This window comes from Andrographis paniculata, unplaced genomic scaffold (assembly GCF_009805555.1).
Source record: "Andrographis paniculata isolate CXL003 unplaced genomic scaffold, ASM980555v1 Contig66END, whole genome shotgun sequence".
NCBI lineage: Eukaryota > Viridiplantae > Streptophyta > Magnoliopsida > Lamiales > Acanthaceae > Andrographis > Andrographis paniculata.
This window is the reverse complement of record NW_026137602.1, coordinates 3,402,041-3,420,791: the sequence shown is the minus strand read 5'-3', so window position 1 is coordinate 3,420,791 and position 18,751 is coordinate 3,402,041. Positions and strand designations below refer to the sequence as shown.

The 18,751-nt window shown below is 28.7% G+C and overlaps 3 protein-coding genes across 8 annotated transcripts; 1 reads left to right on the top strand and 2 right to left on the bottom strand.

Annotated features, from left to right (window-relative positions):
• Positions 1–1,997: 1,997 nt before the first annotated feature.
• Positions 1,998–6,869, bottom strand: LOC127263066 (uncharacterized). 2 transcript variants are annotated; one of them, XM_051292002.1, is made up of 5 exons: positions 6,588–6,869; positions 4,546–4,816; positions 4,414–4,450; positions 2,487–2,703; positions 1,998–2,386 (listed from the first exon to the last, which is right to left on the bottom strand). In XM_051292002.1, exons 1-5 carry the CDS (start codon positions 6,699–6,701, stop codon positions 2,270–2,272), a joined length of 756 nt encoding a protein of 251 aa, XP_051147959.1. In that variant the 5' UTR covers positions 6,702–6,869; the 3' UTR covers positions 1,998–2,269. The 2 variants fall into 2 exon arrangements, with proteins under 2 accessions (XP_051147959.1, XP_051147960.1); XM_051292003.1 differs by having other exon boundaries at positions 4,546–4,804; positions 6,588–6,868.
• A 6,188-nt stretch (positions 6,870–13,057) lies between these two features.
• On the top strand, positions 13,058–17,761 carry LOC127263013 (probable beta-1,4-xylosyltransferase IRX10L). 4 transcript variants are annotated; one of them, XR_007841358.1, is made up of 6 exons: positions 13,058–13,556; positions 14,728–15,116; positions 15,184–15,425; positions 15,521–16,077; positions 16,201–16,723; positions 16,808–17,761. XR_007841358.1 is itself a non-coding variant. In XM_051291928.1 (5 exons), the coding sequence occupies exons 1-4, from the start codon at positions 13,457–13,459 to the stop codon at positions 16,032–16,034; spliced, it is 1,245 nt and encodes a 414-aa protein (XP_051147885.1). In that variant the 5' UTR covers positions 13,058–13,456; the 3' UTR covers positions 16,035–16,077; positions 16,250–17,761. The 4 variants fall into 4 exon arrangements, 3 of the variants coding, with proteins under 3 accessions (XP_051147885.1, XP_051147884.1, XP_051147883.1); XM_051291928.1 differs by having other exon boundaries at positions 16,250–17,761; XM_051291927.1 differs by having other exon boundaries at positions 16,201–17,761.
• LOC127263014 (uncharacterized) lies at positions 16,317–17,552 on the bottom strand. Of its 2 annotated transcripts, XM_051291930.1 has the most exons (4): positions 17,416–17,552; positions 17,079–17,337; positions 16,790–16,984; positions 16,317–16,712 (listed from the first exon to the last, which is right to left on the bottom strand). In XM_051291930.1, the coding sequence occupies exons 1-4, from the start codon at positions 17,505–17,507 to the stop codon at positions 16,317–16,319; spliced, it is 942 nt and encodes a 313-aa protein (XP_051147887.1). In that variant the 5' UTR covers positions 17,508–17,552. The 2 variants fall into 2 exon arrangements, with proteins under 2 accessions (XP_051147887.1, XP_051147886.1); XM_051291929.1 differs by having other exon boundaries at positions 17,079–17,507.
• Positions 17,762–18,751: the final 990 nt, after the last annotated feature.

Below are 18,751 nucleotides of genomic sequence, written 5' to 3'. Positions count from 1 at the left end.
TTGATAAATAACTATATCACTATAAAACTACTCCTACTTTTTCATTTTTATTACACAATTGCCACTACTTTTTAGTCTAATACACCCACAAGGGCAAAAAAGTTTTTTATCTATATTTTTTACTAACTACCGATATAATATCAATATTTCTTAAATTTTGTGCCCAATTCAATTAAAACTATATTTATGGGATGGAGGGAGTATATATATAAGAACAAAGCTTTTAGGTCAAATTGAATGGAGAACGGATTAAGTCTATAGATGGTTTCTTTGGATTGGATCCAAATCGACTTCGGATCAAATACGGGTAAACTTGATTTGGGTTTGGTTTCGGGTTATGCCCTAGTATATATTATCATTAATTATGTGTAATAATTATGTTTTCTACATAGTAAATATATACAACATATATTATATTCTCTCTTGTCTCAACTTGAAGTACTATTTTTACTATTTTCGTATGTCTAATTAAAAAAAAATATTTTTTTATTTAGTAAAAATAATTATATATAATAATATTAAAATACTTTTAATTTTTACCTAAATTATAAACATATTATAACACATAATTAATTTATATAAAAAGTTGAAGGACAAAAATATCAAACATTCTTAAACAATATGTACTGGTCAATAAAATATTATTATTTTTTAATCTGTTACAAAATTTTAAAGCGGTACATTAGAGTGAGACGGAAAGAGTATAACGTAATATATTTATAATACAATATATATTTTGTTATAACACGACATATGTATGTAAAAATATATGCGGTGTATATTTATTATATATGTTTATTTGACCCATCAATACTGGATCCAAGCCCTTTTGGAATTGATATAATATTTTGGATTTAAAATTAAATTTGAATGTGGTATAGTATAATATAATAAAAAAATATTTTTAATTTTATTTATTTATTTATTTTTTGAAATAGTAAAAAGTCTAGAAAAAACACCTCACAACCAAAATATTAATTGCCTATGTTTACATGCTGGACCTTGTTGGCTCTCAATTTACTTATTAATTTCTGGATTTATATCATACTCAATTATTTTTATAATTTTGCTGTTAAAAAATATATAAATATATATAATCTAATGAAATACAAAAATAAATAAATAAATCGTTGAATTATATTTAACATCATTGTATTACCACTAGTATGCTATAAAATTTATTTTAGTATATTGAAACTATTTTTCAATGTGGATTTATATTACATACAAATCTTGTCCGTAAGATATAAATGCAGAATATTCCAACTCTAATATCGTATTCCTTTCGTTTATAAACTAATATTCTACTTTTTTATTTGGACATTCAACCACTATGGTCATATTTTCTTTTTTAAACATAAATTTTATATTTTTATCCTTAATTCATTTTATTACTTTTCATCTCTACCATACAATTAAAGACAAATTTGTCAATTCATAACAAAAAGACAATCACCTAAAAAACTGTGCAAATATACTTTAGAAAAATAGAAATTGGACGGAGAGAGTATCAAATAATCATTTTATTTAAGAATTTAAAATTAAAAAGATATACATCATTTATTTATTTATAGATAAATTTACTTATGACTCTTTTGTGGTTTGAAAATTCCGTGTTAGAAAATTGCATGAGATTCTCGTGTATTTTTATGATATTGCATAAGATAATTTTTAGGAGATTTTATGCAATATTTTTAAAAATAAAAGGAAATCTCATACAATTTTTAAAGAATTGTGTACGATATTTTATAAAACACGAGAAAGCCTTGTGCAATTTCTAAATCACGAACAAGTATAATGTTGAATTTCTAAACCACTGACAGATTATAAACAATTTTGCTCTATTTATATATTTTAGAATCAACCGGCATTGATTATTGAAGAATTTTTGGTTTATAATTCTCAAACTTGTTCCTAAAATTTTAAGTCAATTTTTATAATTGAGAGACTATTATAATTTTTTGACAAACTTTTGTCAATTTCAAATAAATCCAACATACCAACAAGAAAATGAACTCAATAGGTATACATATCTTTTGTTCGATAATATATATCACCCGAAATTTTTTCAAACTTACAAAAGGGGCGCACACAAAATTAAAAAGTGTAGCTATTGTGTTCATCCAAGAGTTTACTCAATTCGTATTCGAAGAGTAGCAGCTGCAGATTTTTATGTCATAATATATATATATATATGATATTACATACACTAGATTTTGTATTTTTTAGCGACTTACAAGAGGGATATGCACATGCGCACACACATATTTTAGCAATTGTGGATAGGGACAAGCGGCAATTCACCTCCATAGATCTCGGGAAGTTGGCTTTTCTCTATATCTTCGAGTAATGTCTCGTGAAGTTTATTGTTCTCCACGAACACAATCTTGCATCATAAGGAAAAAAAAAAAAAGTTTTATGAATATATATAGATACATGTGTGCATATGTAAGCATGCTCAATTTGAAGATGTTTTTATATCTTACTTTTTTTCTTGTGTTTTTGTCGATAAAGGGGCAAATGATCTTCCACAAGGTCATAAAAATGTAAGGCACGTGAACGACAAAGACTTTGCCAAGCCTTTCCGGATAATAATCTTGTAAAATCGAGATGGCGGCTAGGGTTCCACGTATGTCACTATTGGAGTAGCCATAACCTTGAAGGTCGCCTATAATGGTGAACTTCTCTTGTCCCTCCGGAATACTGATCAATTCATATTAAACGAAAACACATAAGCGATATTTTTTAAGTGAATTATATCTAGAGATAGTTTTGTATCTAATTCATTGGTGCTTTAATTATCCCGGCTGTTGTTAGAGTGTTGAACGATATTGTTGAGCGCAAGTATATAAACATTATATAATTTATATCAATATGATCAAAATGCAACATATGAACTACCAACATATAGTGCTGAAATGAGTTAATCATTATGGTGCTAATTAACTCGTGTCAACGCCATAACCAATCTCAATTATCTTATATTTGGGTGTGACATTCACAAATATAAAAAATTGATATGTTAAATTCGATTTAGAATACATGCTTGGTATCTTATGTAAATATAAAACTATTAGATCAACAATAAACAACATAAAAAGAATCTAATTAAAGAATAAAATAATACAAGTATAGGTTATAGTACTAAAATTATATTTTTATTCATGTATGTATATGGAAATTACTTTAATTATGAGAAAATATATATGTTTCTTTGCATGTTTTTCATTATTTAATTATATATTTTTCAATAAAAAATATAATATATATTTTTACAAAAACTTATATTAAATCACTATTTAGACTAAAACATAGACACAAATTTAAAATCAAAATTCAAAATTAAAACAAAAATATAGAGACGCACATTCAAACTACTTCAAATGTTTATTTTGATCACATGGATATAGAGGTTTTGTTTATCCAACCAATTTTAACTCATTTGATATTATTTATTTTTTAAAAAAGATCATATCAAATATATTTTTTTTCTCATAAAATATCAATAATCTTCAAAAACTTCTGTCTAAACTAGAGGTGAGCAAAATATTCGAAATCCGAAAATTCAATCTGAACCAAACCGAAATTTAAAATTTGGTTCGGATTTTCGGATTGGATCGGATTGAATTTTTAACAAATTTCGGATTTTCGGATCGGATCGGATTGAATTTTTAACAAATTTCGGATTTTTGGATCGGATCGGATCGGTGTACTTAAAATCCGAACCAATCCGAAATCCGAAATCCGAAATATAACATTTTAATATATTTTTTTATTATACATATTTAATATTTTATTAGAAAATATTATATTTTAATATAAAAAACTCAAATTTATTAATTATATTTTAATATATTTAATTTTTATATATTATATATATTTAATATTATAAAATAATAATAAAATATAAAGAAATTTAAAAATGAAAAAAAATAATAAAAATATTTAGAATTTCGGATTTTTCGGTTTGGTTCGGATTTTTTAGTTCGGACTACGGATTTTCGAATTTCGGATTTCGGTTATTTCGGACTGATTTTTTTCAAAAATTTTGAATTTTCAGATCAGTTCGAATTTGGCAAAATCCGAACCGAAAATCCGAATGTCCACCTCTACTCTAAACGGTGCCAGAAAGTGTCAAATGTGTATGTCAATGTCAACTATTATTGTCAAAGAACAACAAAAAATTAAGGCTATCTTTATAGACCTTAAATTAATTACTTTTGACACTATTTACACATTTAGAGCACTATTTTCATAAATTATTATAACAAATATCTACCATTTTTTTATAAAATATTATACTACTTAATTTTTTACTATTCACCAAAATTTTTAAAATTTCAAAACTTTCAAAAAATCATACCTAAGATTAAAATGATAATAGAAACATAAAAATATCAACGAAGAACTTACGCGGAACTTAGTTTGTCAAGAACGAACGCCAAGTAACCTGAGATAATCCAACCATAAATATACATAAATAACACATAACCTCGAAAAATAATTAAAATTATTAAAAAAAAAATCAAAAAACACGGAGCGTACGCTTAAACTCATCCATGCCTCCTTTGCAAGAAAAATGCCGGGAGCCAAAAAGCACGGCGACAGGCCGGCCTTGCTTGTCTTTGCCTTGCATGAACATTTTGTTCTGCGCTATCTGATTGGGAACTTCCGAGGTTGAAATGTAACCCTTAGGAACAAATGTTTTTCTCCACGTTATGTACTTTATCAACATTTCCGAAGCCTTATTCACGTCAAGATCGCGCGCGCGAAGAAACCTTCTCAAAGTCGAATCATCCATTTCCTGGTCTTGAAACTATCTCGGTTATATATGTATATATTTATATATATTCTTGAAAGTTGTGACACTATTTCGTCGGTATTAATTTTTTCGAAAAAATATCATGTCAAGTATGTATTTTTTAAAAATTGAATTTTTTTAAATGTCATATCACATATTGAATTCTATTTGAACTTTCAAAACTCTTATTTAAACAAAAAGAGACCCACACATTCAATTCGATGTTAACTTTGTTTTTTGAAATCATTTTTGCACAATACAATTTATTGCACTTGTTTTTTAGTTTGAATATTATTTCACCTCCAACTACATTTTCTAATTAAATTATCACATACAATATCGATTTTATATTTAAAAAAGTGTTTAATCTAAAAACACATTTGAGATCATATTTGTAATTTATTTTCATCTTAATGACGAATTATTATATTTTCTTAAATAATCATGTCACATAAAGTTAAGTTTGTAATAAATTATATATATATATATAAGAGAATTTTTTTTAGAGTGCCGTTGCTTTTATTTTTATATCATTTTTTAGATGAATTGGTTGCGAATGTAACGTTTTGAATAAATGAATATATTTTTATTTAAAAACACTAATGTATAGTTTTTTCTTTTTTAAAATAAAAAATGCCATGTTACATATATATATATATATATATATATATAATAAATGGCCAACAAGACCCAACCCTACTAATGAAGATTCATCAATATTCATATTTGATGCCTCTATATATATATATATATAGACTCTAAAAAGTCTACATATGTATTTAATTATAAATAAATAAATAAATAAACATGTGCCGTGTGGAATCAAATACCATGTTTATAGTCAATTCCAAGTAGGAGTTGGAAAAAAAATCGAACCGAATCGTTGAATCGAACTGAATTTTCGGTTAATCAATCAAATTCGGTTCGAATACAAATACTGCATATTTGATATTTTTTCGGTTCGGTTCGGTTTCGATTTTTGATATTTTTTTCGGTTCGGATATTTGAAATATTTTGATTTAATTAGAATTTTAATTATTTTTTAATATATTATTTTTTAATTTCGGTTTCGTTCGAATTATTTGCAAATATTGCCGATTAACCGAAAATTCGGTTCGAATACGGTTCACGATTTCGGGTATTTGTTCGGTTCAATTTAAATATCAAATACCTGGATATTTGTAAATATCCGAACCGTGCCAAACCCTAATTCGAGGTAGGGAAGAAAGAAATTTCCAACAAACTTAATTAAATTAATGAATGAAATTAATTAATTACATTCCCACACAAAATTCATAGGGTTTGTTTATTTTTAAATGAAAATAAATAGGTAATTTAATACTATGTACTTACAAAAACCCTATTTAACTTTTTTTACTCCTTAAATATATATCTTTAGTAAGAAATTAAATAAATAAATAAATAAATATTATATATATTATATGAGAATTCAGAGCTAGTTAGTTATGAAGTCCACCAACCACCAACCAATCACCAAATTTCTATCTGCTTTAAAATAAATAAATAAGTAAAATAATATAAAAAAATTTCCACATAAATAGGATCACAGATCTGATCAGATCGTTAAAAACAAATAAACTAATAATAATAATAAAATAAATAAATAAATAAAATCAAGCAGCTGATCATCGTCAAGGATGAAATTAGGGTTTCGTTCAAACCAGCAGTAATTTGGGGGAATTAATTAAAATATGTGGAAGAACATGAAATGAGAGATATATCGTTAATTGATGATATATATTAATGGATCGATCGATGAAATTACCTTGCAGGAAGGATCTTGGTTGTGAACAGATGCTCTCAGGAGAGAGAGCTTCGTCTTCAATTCGTCGTCGTCGTCTTGTGGAGCTTCTTTCATGGCGGCGGCGGCGGTGTTCATGGAGATGATTGGCGATTGAGGATTTTAGTGTAATTGATAATGTGTGGGAAGGGCAGGGCAGCCACAAATTGGCAGATGGAAGAAGAAGAAGATGAAGAAGATGAAGATTGAGATATATCACTGACAGAGTCAGCTACACAACTTAATGCTCTCTCTCTCTCTCTATATATATATATTACGTTATATATACATATATATATATATGTGCACCGTTTAAAACTTGCCGATTAATTATTGAATAAATTATACTCCCTTTCACACGAAACTATAGTGTTGGTTGTGTTGGGCACAAAATTGATATTATATTGATAGTGGGTAAAAAATATAGATAAAAGATATTTTTGGCCTTGTGAGTGTATTAGCATAAATTATAGCGACAATTGTGTAATAATAATGAAAGAGTAACAGTAGTTTTACAGTGGTATAATTATTTATGGAAATAAGACTATTATTTTGGAATAGACAAAAATAATAAATAAGACTATTGTATTGGGACGGAAGAAGTATAACATCTTATTATGTTTGTAAAAATGAATAAAATATTTGTGTTATATTTATTGTGTGAAATTCATTTGTATTAATGCAAAGTTCGTAACATGTTTGATTATAAATAAAAATCTAAATTAAACAACTTTTATACAAATAAAAAACATAAAATATCTTAAATAATTTTTTTGAATAAAATAAAAAATAAATAATTGACCAATAATTTATTTTTATAGTTTTTTTTTATAAAAATCAGATAACAATTTGTTTCAAAAACTATAAAATGAAAGATTAATCAAATATTTATTTTGGACAAAGAATGTTTTATGCATATTTTATATTATTACAAGAGGTTTCACTCAATAGATTAAACATAGAGTATTTTGTGCATTTTTATTTAAAATACGAGAGAGCATTATATAATTTACCCTATATATTATATATATATATTAAGTTTTATATATATATATATATATGGACCGTTGAATTTTTGCCAATTAATTATTTGCAGATTTAATTAGGTGTTAAGCTTATTGAATTAATTGATTTAATTAGCTAAATATATTACCTATTTATAATAAAATATTTGATAAAAAAAATTACTAAATGAGAACATATTTAATAAATATAAATAAATTTAATTAACTACGTACAGTATCATATATTATAGTAAATTCATTCAAAAAAATTTTACTTTAATTTTTGTTTTTAAAAAAATTAATATTTTTATTTATATTTATAGTTCCATTTCTCTTATAAAATTAATTTATATTAGTTATTAATAAATAAATATTTTTAAATTTGTATTAAATTTATTTTTTTTAAAATAATATTGATATTGCGTCATTTCTGCATGATACTTTTTCTATTTTTATATATCTCATGAAATTGAAACTTCTCTATTTTGAGTAAAATATATAAATATGATAAATATACTAATGCATATAAATATGTTAATTAAATGTAAAATATTATTCTCCTCGTCCCAGATATCGTGTCTGTTACAGTAGACACAATATTTTAGGAGGAGTGTAATTAGTAGATAATTAAGAATGTACTAGTGAAAATAATTATTCTATAATATAAATAATTATAAATTAAGATTAAGATAACTGATTAGTTTAATTAAAATTTAAAAAAATAAAAATATAAAATAAGATTAAAGTGTGTTATCATTTTCCAAAAAAGAAAAATGACATCATATGTAGGACGGACAGAAACGGCAACATGGATATGGTATCTGACACGGAGGAGTATTATAATATATATATAACTTATATTAAATAAAAAATAAATTTATTCATGCGGAGAAGAGAGATATTTTAAGAACTTTAATTTGAATTCTACAATGTGAAGAAAGAATAAAATGAATTTTTGATAAGTTTTTTCTCTGATATGACATTACGTGGCGGACAACATACAATGACGGAGTCAGCCGTAAAATTTCGAGGGGTAAAATATTGATTTTTTTTTTTTCATCAATTCACTGTTGTGTTTTTCGATTTCTCTCGGCATAGCTGGACAAATTAAATATTTTAGAAAAAAAAATCAAAAAATTACATAAACTTAATATTTTTTTACTATAAAAAAAAATTAAATTTAAATACCAAAAGTGTAAATCATCAAATTAACAAATTTTTTATTATTTTTTACACTATCTCTAGGTGTGCTTCAATTTGATTTCAAATATATCACTTCCTCCGTCCGCCTCTAAGCATTACATTTACATTATGTGTCATTGTATTTAACATTAAAATTATTCTTATATTTGTATAATTTTTTTGTACAAATATCCTTCTATTAGTATTATAAGACACTTATAGAAGTATTATTGCAATTTTTTCTTAGTTTGCATTATGTTTCGATATAATAATTAATATTCAAATATCTATCACAATAAAAAATAAATGAGACTTTTAGAATCGGACGAATGTAGTATTTTAATGTTCAGTTTTATAGTTCTCAAAATTGAAATAAAAGAATAAGACCAAAATATAAACTTCCTTGTGGATGTTTTTTGATTTGTATTTTATTTTTTTAAATAAAATAATTATTTGATATAATATGTTTTATACGAAGACAATCACATAGCTACTATTGAAGTCACATTTTTTCTCACTTTGAAAAAAATTCCTTCTTCCCTTCTATAACAAAATATTCATTTTTTTTTATTATTTTAGTATGTCCCAGTATTCATTTTTTTTTTTTAGTAACTGTACTTTGTCTCCCTAACATTACAAGTACCCTTACAACTGATAGTATATTACACAAATATCATTACATTTATATCACACAATACTAATAAAATTATTTTAGTCATTTTTACTTTCTTTCCACTATATTCCAATATAATACTAATATTTTTAAAACTCCGTGTAAAAAACAAACAGATACTTAGTTATAAAACGGAAAGAGTATCTATTTTTATAAAATTTCATAGATTGTGTTATTTCATGAATTGTTTTTTATTAGTATTATATTTCATTATTTTACAAAACAACATTTATTCCTCTCATTAAATATCACACAATATATTAAAATATTTAAAAACAAAAAGTTATACCGATGTTTCTTTTCTATTAAACTTTCAAATTTTATTATCTAAATTATGTTTTTAAAAAAAAAAAAATCTTTTAAACTAATATTTCTATCATATATTATTTTAATATCAAATTTAAACTAAATTTTAAAATCAAATGAAAAGAAACACATGCTTATAAAAAAACAAGACACAACTTGTTGGACTATGTTCTTTTTGCAATTTTTTTTTTTTCAATTTCTTTACTTTGCAATTTCTATAATTTTCTTTAAAATACATTATTATTTTTTTTTTTAACAAAATGTTACAAATAAGCATTATTTAAATACAAAATATAAAGCCTGACGAAAACTAAACCTGCTCTAGTGTATAGTAAAAATACCAAAATTAGGATCCGTCTCACATAATTTGTTCATATTTTATATTTTCGTTTGTCATTTAAAATTTGTCCTTTTTATTTTTAAAAATATAATTATGCATTTTAATCGCATTTTAAATTTTAAATTTTATAATTTTTTAAATTTTAATTAAACTATTTACTTATCTTAATCTTAATCTATAATTATTTTTACTAAATAATAATTACACTTCTTAATTATCTACTCGTTAAACTTTACCTAAATTCCCGCATCTACAGTAAATAAGCTCAAAATATCTGGGACGGAGGAAGTAATATTTTAATACTATATTTTATAAAAAAATAATATATTTATATTGAGAAACTTGCAAAGTTTACGGGTCGGTATCTTTTGATTTAGTTCGAAAAATTTTAGTTTGAGTTTGATATTAAAATAATATATGATTTTTTTGAGAAAAAAAAAAAAAAAATATTCCCTCCGTCCTATAAGAAAGTATCCATTTTTCCATTTTAGTCCGTCTCATAACAAAGTATCCATTTCCTTTTTTTAAGTAACTGTACTGTATACCTACATTTATATCACACATACTAACAAGGTTATTTTAGTCATTTACATTTTATTCCTATTACATCACAATATAATACTAATATTTCTAAAATTACGTGCAAAAAACAAATAAATACTTCTTTTTTAGACGAATGAAATATATTTTTTTTTTCGAAAAAATACAAAAGCTAAATAGTAGAAAACTTGATGAGATTTGATGCTTAAAGAAACACGCCATAAATTTATTTCGATTTAAAATCTCAAATAAATAGACCCAAAAATTAAAGTAAATAGCAAATTAATTATTTGAAGTAAATGTACACATGGATGTTTCTACACATTAATAAATGAATGAACGACAGCAGGATACATATATATATATATATATATTGGTGGCAGTTCGCGTGCATTAATTTTAGGCTGTTTTTGTTGGTGGTTTTATTTTAAGTTTATATAATTATATCGCTAAAATAAAATAAATAATTTTTTTAAAAAAAATATATATATTATATTATCTTCGTATCTAAGGTCTCATTTAATTTTTATATGTTGAATATTTGAATATTAATTATTATATCGAAACGTAGTGCAAATTAAAAAATTATTGCAAAAATACTTTTATTTGTAAAAAAAAAAAAATATTGCACAAATATAATAGTAATATTTTTAATGTTAAATACAATGACGCAAAAGATAAATATAAAGGGCGGACGGACGGAGTATTTTTAATACCCTTCTGTGCTATAACAGTTGATACATTTCAGTAAGTTCATAATAGTTGATACGTAATTTAGTCAATTTTAAATATATTTAACAAATATAAATTAATTTTAATTATTATAATTTTTAATTGTTTATTTACTAATTTTCAAAATAATATTATATAAATATTACTCTTTCGGTCTCATCTTTTCTGTCTCTTTTCAAGTATTCTAAATAATTGATTATAAAATTTAAATTATAATTAAAATTTATAATTATTTTTTTCTAAAAAAAATAACAAATAAGATGAGACATATGAAGATAGAAATAAATACGGAAAAAAGTGAAATCGAACAAGTATTTTACAAAAGAGAAAGAATGAATATTTTACAAATAAATAATTGAATGTAATATTTGTAATAAGAAATGTAAAATAACTCAAAATAAACAAAATCAATTTGGAAACTTTATTTTTTTTTAATAGCAGATAACTACATAAATAGGAATCAGAATTTAACTTCAAAATAAATTAAGAAAATAGTGCTGTAATTAAATGAAGATATTTGGGAGAATTTTAAAAGGAATACTCAACTCATATCACAGTTTATTGCGCGCCAACTCCAAATTATTCTATAAGGCAATGCTATAAAATGAAAAAATCAAAGAATTTCGACGCGAAAAAATAAAAAAAGAAAATCTAATGGAATAAGAAGATTAATAATATTTCATCATATTCAATTTTTAATAAAAAAAAATTCAAATAAAAGTTTTCAAACCACAGGTAAAAGAAAAAAAAAAAAAGAAAAACATATAATCACTATCAAATTGGGGATATAGCCAACATAATATACATTCCCTATCAATTAAATTTATGTTTATTATATATATATTTCTATTATAAAAATATTATTATTTATTTTAATGAAAAATTATACAGTATTTATTTTTCTATTATTTTTATATTTCTTTTATTACGAAAATATTAGTATTAAACTAAAATTAAGGGTGTGTCTTTTGCTGGTAGACACTGACCGCGTCTTTTTTTTTTTTAATTATAAATATGAAAAAATTTATAATAATTAGAATTTAATAAAATACATACATATTATTTTTTTTTTTAGATAATAAATTTTTTATAATATAAATAAATAAAAAATTAAAAATATATATAGGTATAATATAATTTTATAATCAAATTATATAAACTCATATATATTTATATTATTATATTTATTATCATCAAATCAATACACATCAAACTCTTCAAATTCAATCAAAACTTAAATACAAAATAAACACATAAATTCAAATTTACCTCAAAATTCAAATAAAAATCAAATTCAAAACCAAATTTCCCCAAAACTCTCTGAAAAAACGCACCCTAAATTTATATTTAAATTCTTACCTTTTTAATTCAAAATTTTATTACTTCATCCGTTCATTCAAATGCTACAATTTTCTAGTTTCCTCCGTACTCAAAACAAGATTACCATTTCATAATTAATAATTGCACTACATACCTAACATAATAAATACAAATTTCAACTTGCAATATATACAAATTATGTCATTATTCGTATTTTTTATCTTTTTACTATAATCCAACGAGAATGAGAGAGTATTAAAAATTAATGTCAAAATTCAAATCAAACAAACCAGCGATAGTTTCCATTTACACGGCACATAATAATAAGAGGTTAAATTAAATGAATTTTGCCTTGGAATAATTAGCTGTACAGTTACAAAGCCATCACCCAGCCAGCCATTTGCTATGGTGAAGACATTAAATCCTTCTTACTGTACAAATCCAGCCGATCGTCTTCCTCGCAGCTCAATCCCATCTTATTTTCTCTGTTTCTCGAACTAATTGCTTTATCCGTTTGCTCTGATGGGTGTATTGTTGTAGTTTGGTGTCGATTTGTTTGGGATTTTTTATGCTGTTTCTCGAAATCCCAGTTTGGAAGAAAGAGCTGTTCCTGCACCTACCATGGCGACATTCTAACAATTAATTACTTCCTTCTCCTACCTGTTTGCACTCTTGAACCGAATTCTAGTTTCTATATCAGTTTGTGGAGGCAATTCGTTTGGGGGCGTTTGCAGTTGATTTAGCGAATTGGGGGAAAATGAATTGGGGATGTATTTTCGCTTTTGTGCTGCTGATAATGTGTCGGCAGATTGATGGTTTCAAGTTCCATAGAACTCAACACACTGAGAGGATCTCGGGTAAGATTCGTTTCAGTTTATTTGGGTTTTCTGTTCATTTTTTGCCCTTGTGCATCTACGACGCTGAATTTCGATTCCTCCGTGTTCAATCTATTAAACTACGATATTAAGGAGTTGAAATTTTAGGTTTAGATTGGAAATTTAAGATATTGTTTGTCCCGATTTGGGGTAATTGGCTCGTATTCAAGTGGTTTGGGGCGCAATCTGTACGAAATTCATATGGTTTCTTGAATTCTTAGTGCAATGGATTTCTGCTTACTTTTGAGTTTGATTTGTTATAATTCTTAAGAGGTTCTGGTTATTCGAGCAGTGATTTGATCTTCAATGCTTTTTGGTGCTGGATTTGAACTGGATTTTGCTACACATTAGCTGTTTTGATATAATTTGCATTCTTGGATTTGAACATATGAAGATTGCTTGGTGAAATGTTGTTTGTGCCATTGCTGTATCCCCAAAGCAAATTTGTTCCATCATTTTTGGATTTGTTTTGATGTATTGTGTGTTTAAAAAGGGCATTATGTCTTACAATCTCTGGTTTTAGGAACAAAGTGGTTGTGGTGGTTTGTATTGGTTGCTTCATGAAGCTAGAAATTCGATCGAAATCAGTGGCTCATTTACAGAGACTTCTTGAGAGTTTCGGAGATTTGAAAATTTGAAAATAGTAAAAAATTAGTATTCGATGTAATGTTGTGTGAGAGAAAAATGTATTTGAAGTGATGTTTTTGAAAAGTTGAATAGTACAAAGTCTCCAAAGTTCTTGTGTAGTCGGATTAGTCTTTAGATTATCGGTTAATATATACAGGAATGTTTGTGGTGGGATACTCTTTTTTGGTTATATGTGCTAGTCTCGAGAAGTATATACAACAATGTGTGTATAGAAATGTTTTTCGGCATAAATCTAGTGATTTTTTGATCCAAAAAGTGTGCATTTTAAGTTTCAGCAACAGATGAAATTGAATCTTTCTCCAAGACATATGCTTCTTTTTGTTTCATGTACTTTTTGCACTTGTTTTACCTCATGTCGTTTATTATTAGCTGAACACTTATAGTTTATTGTAATCAAATCGAATTTTCAGGTGAATTGTGTATAAGATTCTATTGTTTCAAGAATTGTTTGTTATGTCAAAATCCATATAATGTAATATATTTCATCTGCACTTTTGAATTTTAGGTAGTGCCGGTGATGTCTTGGAAGATGATCCTGTGGGAAGGTTAAAAGTGTTCGTTTACGAGCTTCCGAGCAAATACAACAAAAAGATTTTACAGAAGGATCCGCGATGTCTGACCCATATGTTTGCAGCCGAAATTTTCATGCATCGCTTCCTTTTGTCTAGTCCTGTTCGTACCCTAAATCCGGAGGAAGCGGACTGGTTTTACACGCCTGTCTATACGACCTGCGACCTCACTCCTAACGGTCTCCCTCTCCCGTTCAAATCACCGCGTATTATGCGGAGTGCTATACAGCTAATTTCTTCCAACTGGCCTTACTGGAATCGAACTGAAGGAGCCGATCATTTCTTTATCGTGCCCCATGATTTTGGCGCATGTTTTCACTATCAAGTAAGAAGAATCGTCGTTTTTTCTCTCCTTATCGTTGCATTATTGATGTTTAATGAATATATTGCAGGAAGAGAAAGCTATCGAAAGAGGGATCCTTCCGTTGCTACAACGAGCTACTTTGGTTCAAACTTTTGGACAACGGAACCATGTTTGCTTAAAGGACGGATCGATCACGATTCCTCCATATGCCCCTCCGCAGAAAATGCAGGCTCATTTAATTCCTCCTACTACGCCGCGATCCGTCTTTGTTTACTTCCGAGGTTTATTTTACGACGTTGGTAATGATCCCGAAGGTGGTTACTATGCAAGGTATACTGCTCGGCACTTTTTCGATATTTATTTTACTTGTTAGATTGTCGTATTATGAAGACATGTAACCTAAACATTCGTCCCGATAATTGCAGGGGCGCACGAGCATCAGTATGGGAGAACTTTAAGGACAACCCTTTGTTCGATATTTCCACGGAGCATCCAACGACGTATTATGAAGATATGCAGAGGGCGATATTCTGTTTGTGTCCCCTTGGATGGGCGCCATGGAGTCCCCGACTGGTCGAGGCTGTCGTGTTTGGCTGCATTCCTGTTATTATAGCCGACGATATCGTGTTGCCGTTCGCTGATGCAATTCCATGGGAAGAAATTGGCGTTTTTGTTGCCGAGAAAGATGTCCCGAAGCTCGATACTATTCTGACGTCGATACCTATCGACGAAATACTTCGGAAACAGAGGCTACTCGCCAATCCCTCCATGAAACAGGCTATGCTGTTTCCGCATCCTGCGCAGCCGAGAGACGCCTTCCACCAGATCTTGAACGGGCTCGCTCGTAAATTGCCGCACGACGGAAATGTTTACTTACGACCCGGGGAGAAGATCTTGAACTGGACTGCTGGCCCCGTCGGCGACCTTAAACCCTGGTAGACAATCCGATCCCGGAATTCGCGATCGAGGTTCAAATCGGCGTGTAAGTTCAAATGTAGTTTTTTGATTTAGATTTGTCGTAGTTAGACAATGGATACTCGACGATCCATCGTGTATGAGCGCTACAGTCGTCGCGCTTTCGACCAATACTTAAGTTTTGTTGCAGATCGCGGGTATTCGAATTGGCCCAGAAGTTGAATTCATCGGTAATGTAGGTACATCAAAGCGATACAACGGAAAACGGGGAATCGTCGTACAAGAAATCGATGAACGCCGGCACGTTCAGAAGTGTATTTCGTGCCGCTCGTAGAAGAATTTGCCGGTGATGGATTGATCGGGAAGCAGCGCAAGCCAGACGGCGGTGTCGGCCCCTTCCTCGGGCGTAACATTCCCTTTCCAGCCGGTCATCGCCGTCCTCACCCACCCGGGGCAGTAGCAGTTGATGTAGATCTTCTCTCCTTCCGGTCGATCCGAAAACTCCCGCGCCATCAGCCTCGTGTACGTGTTGACGGCGAGTTTCGACAGCGAATAGTCTGTGCTGACCGGAGGCCATCCGCCGTCCTCCCACGTCCCGTCGTTCACTTGGTCGAGAAACGCGTTCACCATCTCGTCGATCAGCTCCTCCGACAGCTGCGCGTCATTTTCGAGCTTCTGCCGCCACTCGTCGTTTTCGAGCCTCTGCAGACCCGGTGAGAAAAATTCGTAAGATTCTCGACTTGATTCGATTCGATTTAAATATCGGTAGCGACACTTACGTGTCGCTTCGCGTTCAGTCTTCCCAATTTGGAGCTGACGTTGACGATGCGAGCCCCGGGTTCGGAAGCTCGCATCGCCGGTATCATCGCCTTGATCATGTTCTTGGTGCCGAAGTAGTTTGTTCGGATTACGTTCTCGGCGTTCTCCATCGAGTTATCGGACCCGGAATTGAAATTCACTCCGGCATTGTTCACCTGGAAAATTCGACGGCGACGACGGAGAAGAAAAATCAGACAGAGATCAAAAAATGTAAGGAGTTAGGAACGGAGATGTAGGAATCTGAATCACCAGTATGTCAACGCCTCCGTAGGATTCCTTAATCCAATCGACGAAGGCTTCAATCGAGGAAGGATTGACAATGTCAAGCTGATGGAACACGACGTTCAGACCGCCTTCCTGTAAGACCTTTGCCGCCTCTTCTCCGACGGCGGCTTCGCGCGATGTAAGAACGACGGTTAATCCGTGGAGCGCGAGCTGGTGTACGATCTCGAATCCGATTCCTCTGTTGGCGCCGGTCACCACCGCGACCGTTTCGGAGCTCCACCATCTGAGGATAAGATGTAATTTTCCGACAGCGGATTTGAGAAAATTTTTTGTCGATTTGAAAGGATCGAATCGTACGTACCTTCGGTGGTCGGAATACGGAATGGTACGGAGGAGAGAGATCTCCTGCCGTCTTCTCTCTCTCTTCTCCTTTGCTTTCTCTTTCTTGTCCATTTTCGACGAACACGAACCTTGTCTGTATCTATCTGCTGCAATGGAGTTCGAGGTCGGGGAAGGAAGGAGAAACATAGGAGGCGAAAGGTATGTAACGGAATTAACAAACATGGGAGACAACCAACAGCTGTCTGCCACGTGGCGCAATCGTATTGCCCCTATCAAAACTAACTTTTTTTTTTATTATATATTCTTTTACAAAAAATATCATAAAAAATTTTAATAAACAATTCAAACTTCAACCCAAATCAAACAAAAAAAAAAAAAAAAAAAAAAGACAATAAAAAACTTCTAAAAAAATAAATAAATTTGTATATTGTTAAAATAAATAGTATAATTGATTACTTAGAATTTATTTATGTGTCACACTGATAGCTGATGATAAGGCCGCTTACGCGTGACCTTATGCATTGGGGTTTCAACCTATAACCTCATAATCATAAGCCCAACTCCCACATAGCTATCATTTCCTAAATATATAAAGGGAGGCTGGTTTAGGGTTGAGGCCGTTGCATGTGTTAGATTTTGAAGCGTGCTTGGAAAATGAAGAGAAGCGTGTCTTTAATAAAGTTGTTGAAGTTGCTTTTTAAGTACACTACATGGGTGAAATAAAATGATGCTAGTGGGAGAAATTTTTTTTGAGAAAATCTTCTCAAAATTTTTTTTTATTTGATTATGCATTTTTTTTAATTTTCTTTTTTTTTTTCTCATAAAAAATATTATTTAAATATAAAATTGAAATGTGAGGCCCATAAGTAAAGAAAATTGGAGGGAGCCCAATAACTTGTTTGGCCCACAATGGCCCAAGATTTCAATGATTTATTCGATCAACTCAATATCCTAAAAGTGGCGTCTAAGGTGAATTCTTGATCGTATTTCAAGTCTTACATGCTTTGTATGTATAATTTGTTTTTTTTTTGTAACTTATTTCGTTACATTTCGAAAAATAACGATTGCAAATTTGCCGACACTTCTGCATTAAAATCATATACAAGCTACCAAACATATTTATTATTATTATTTATTACCCCTAAACTATTATATTTAATAAGAATACATTCATGGGAGTAGATAGTAAATATAATTATCAAATTTTAAACTTTACAAAACTAAAACTTTTATATAAACAGAGCATTCAACTATTGTAATACATTCAATCACCAATTCATGTAATAAAATATCCAAAAATAATAATAATAATAATAATAAAAACACACCTTAAATAAATATATATATATATCATA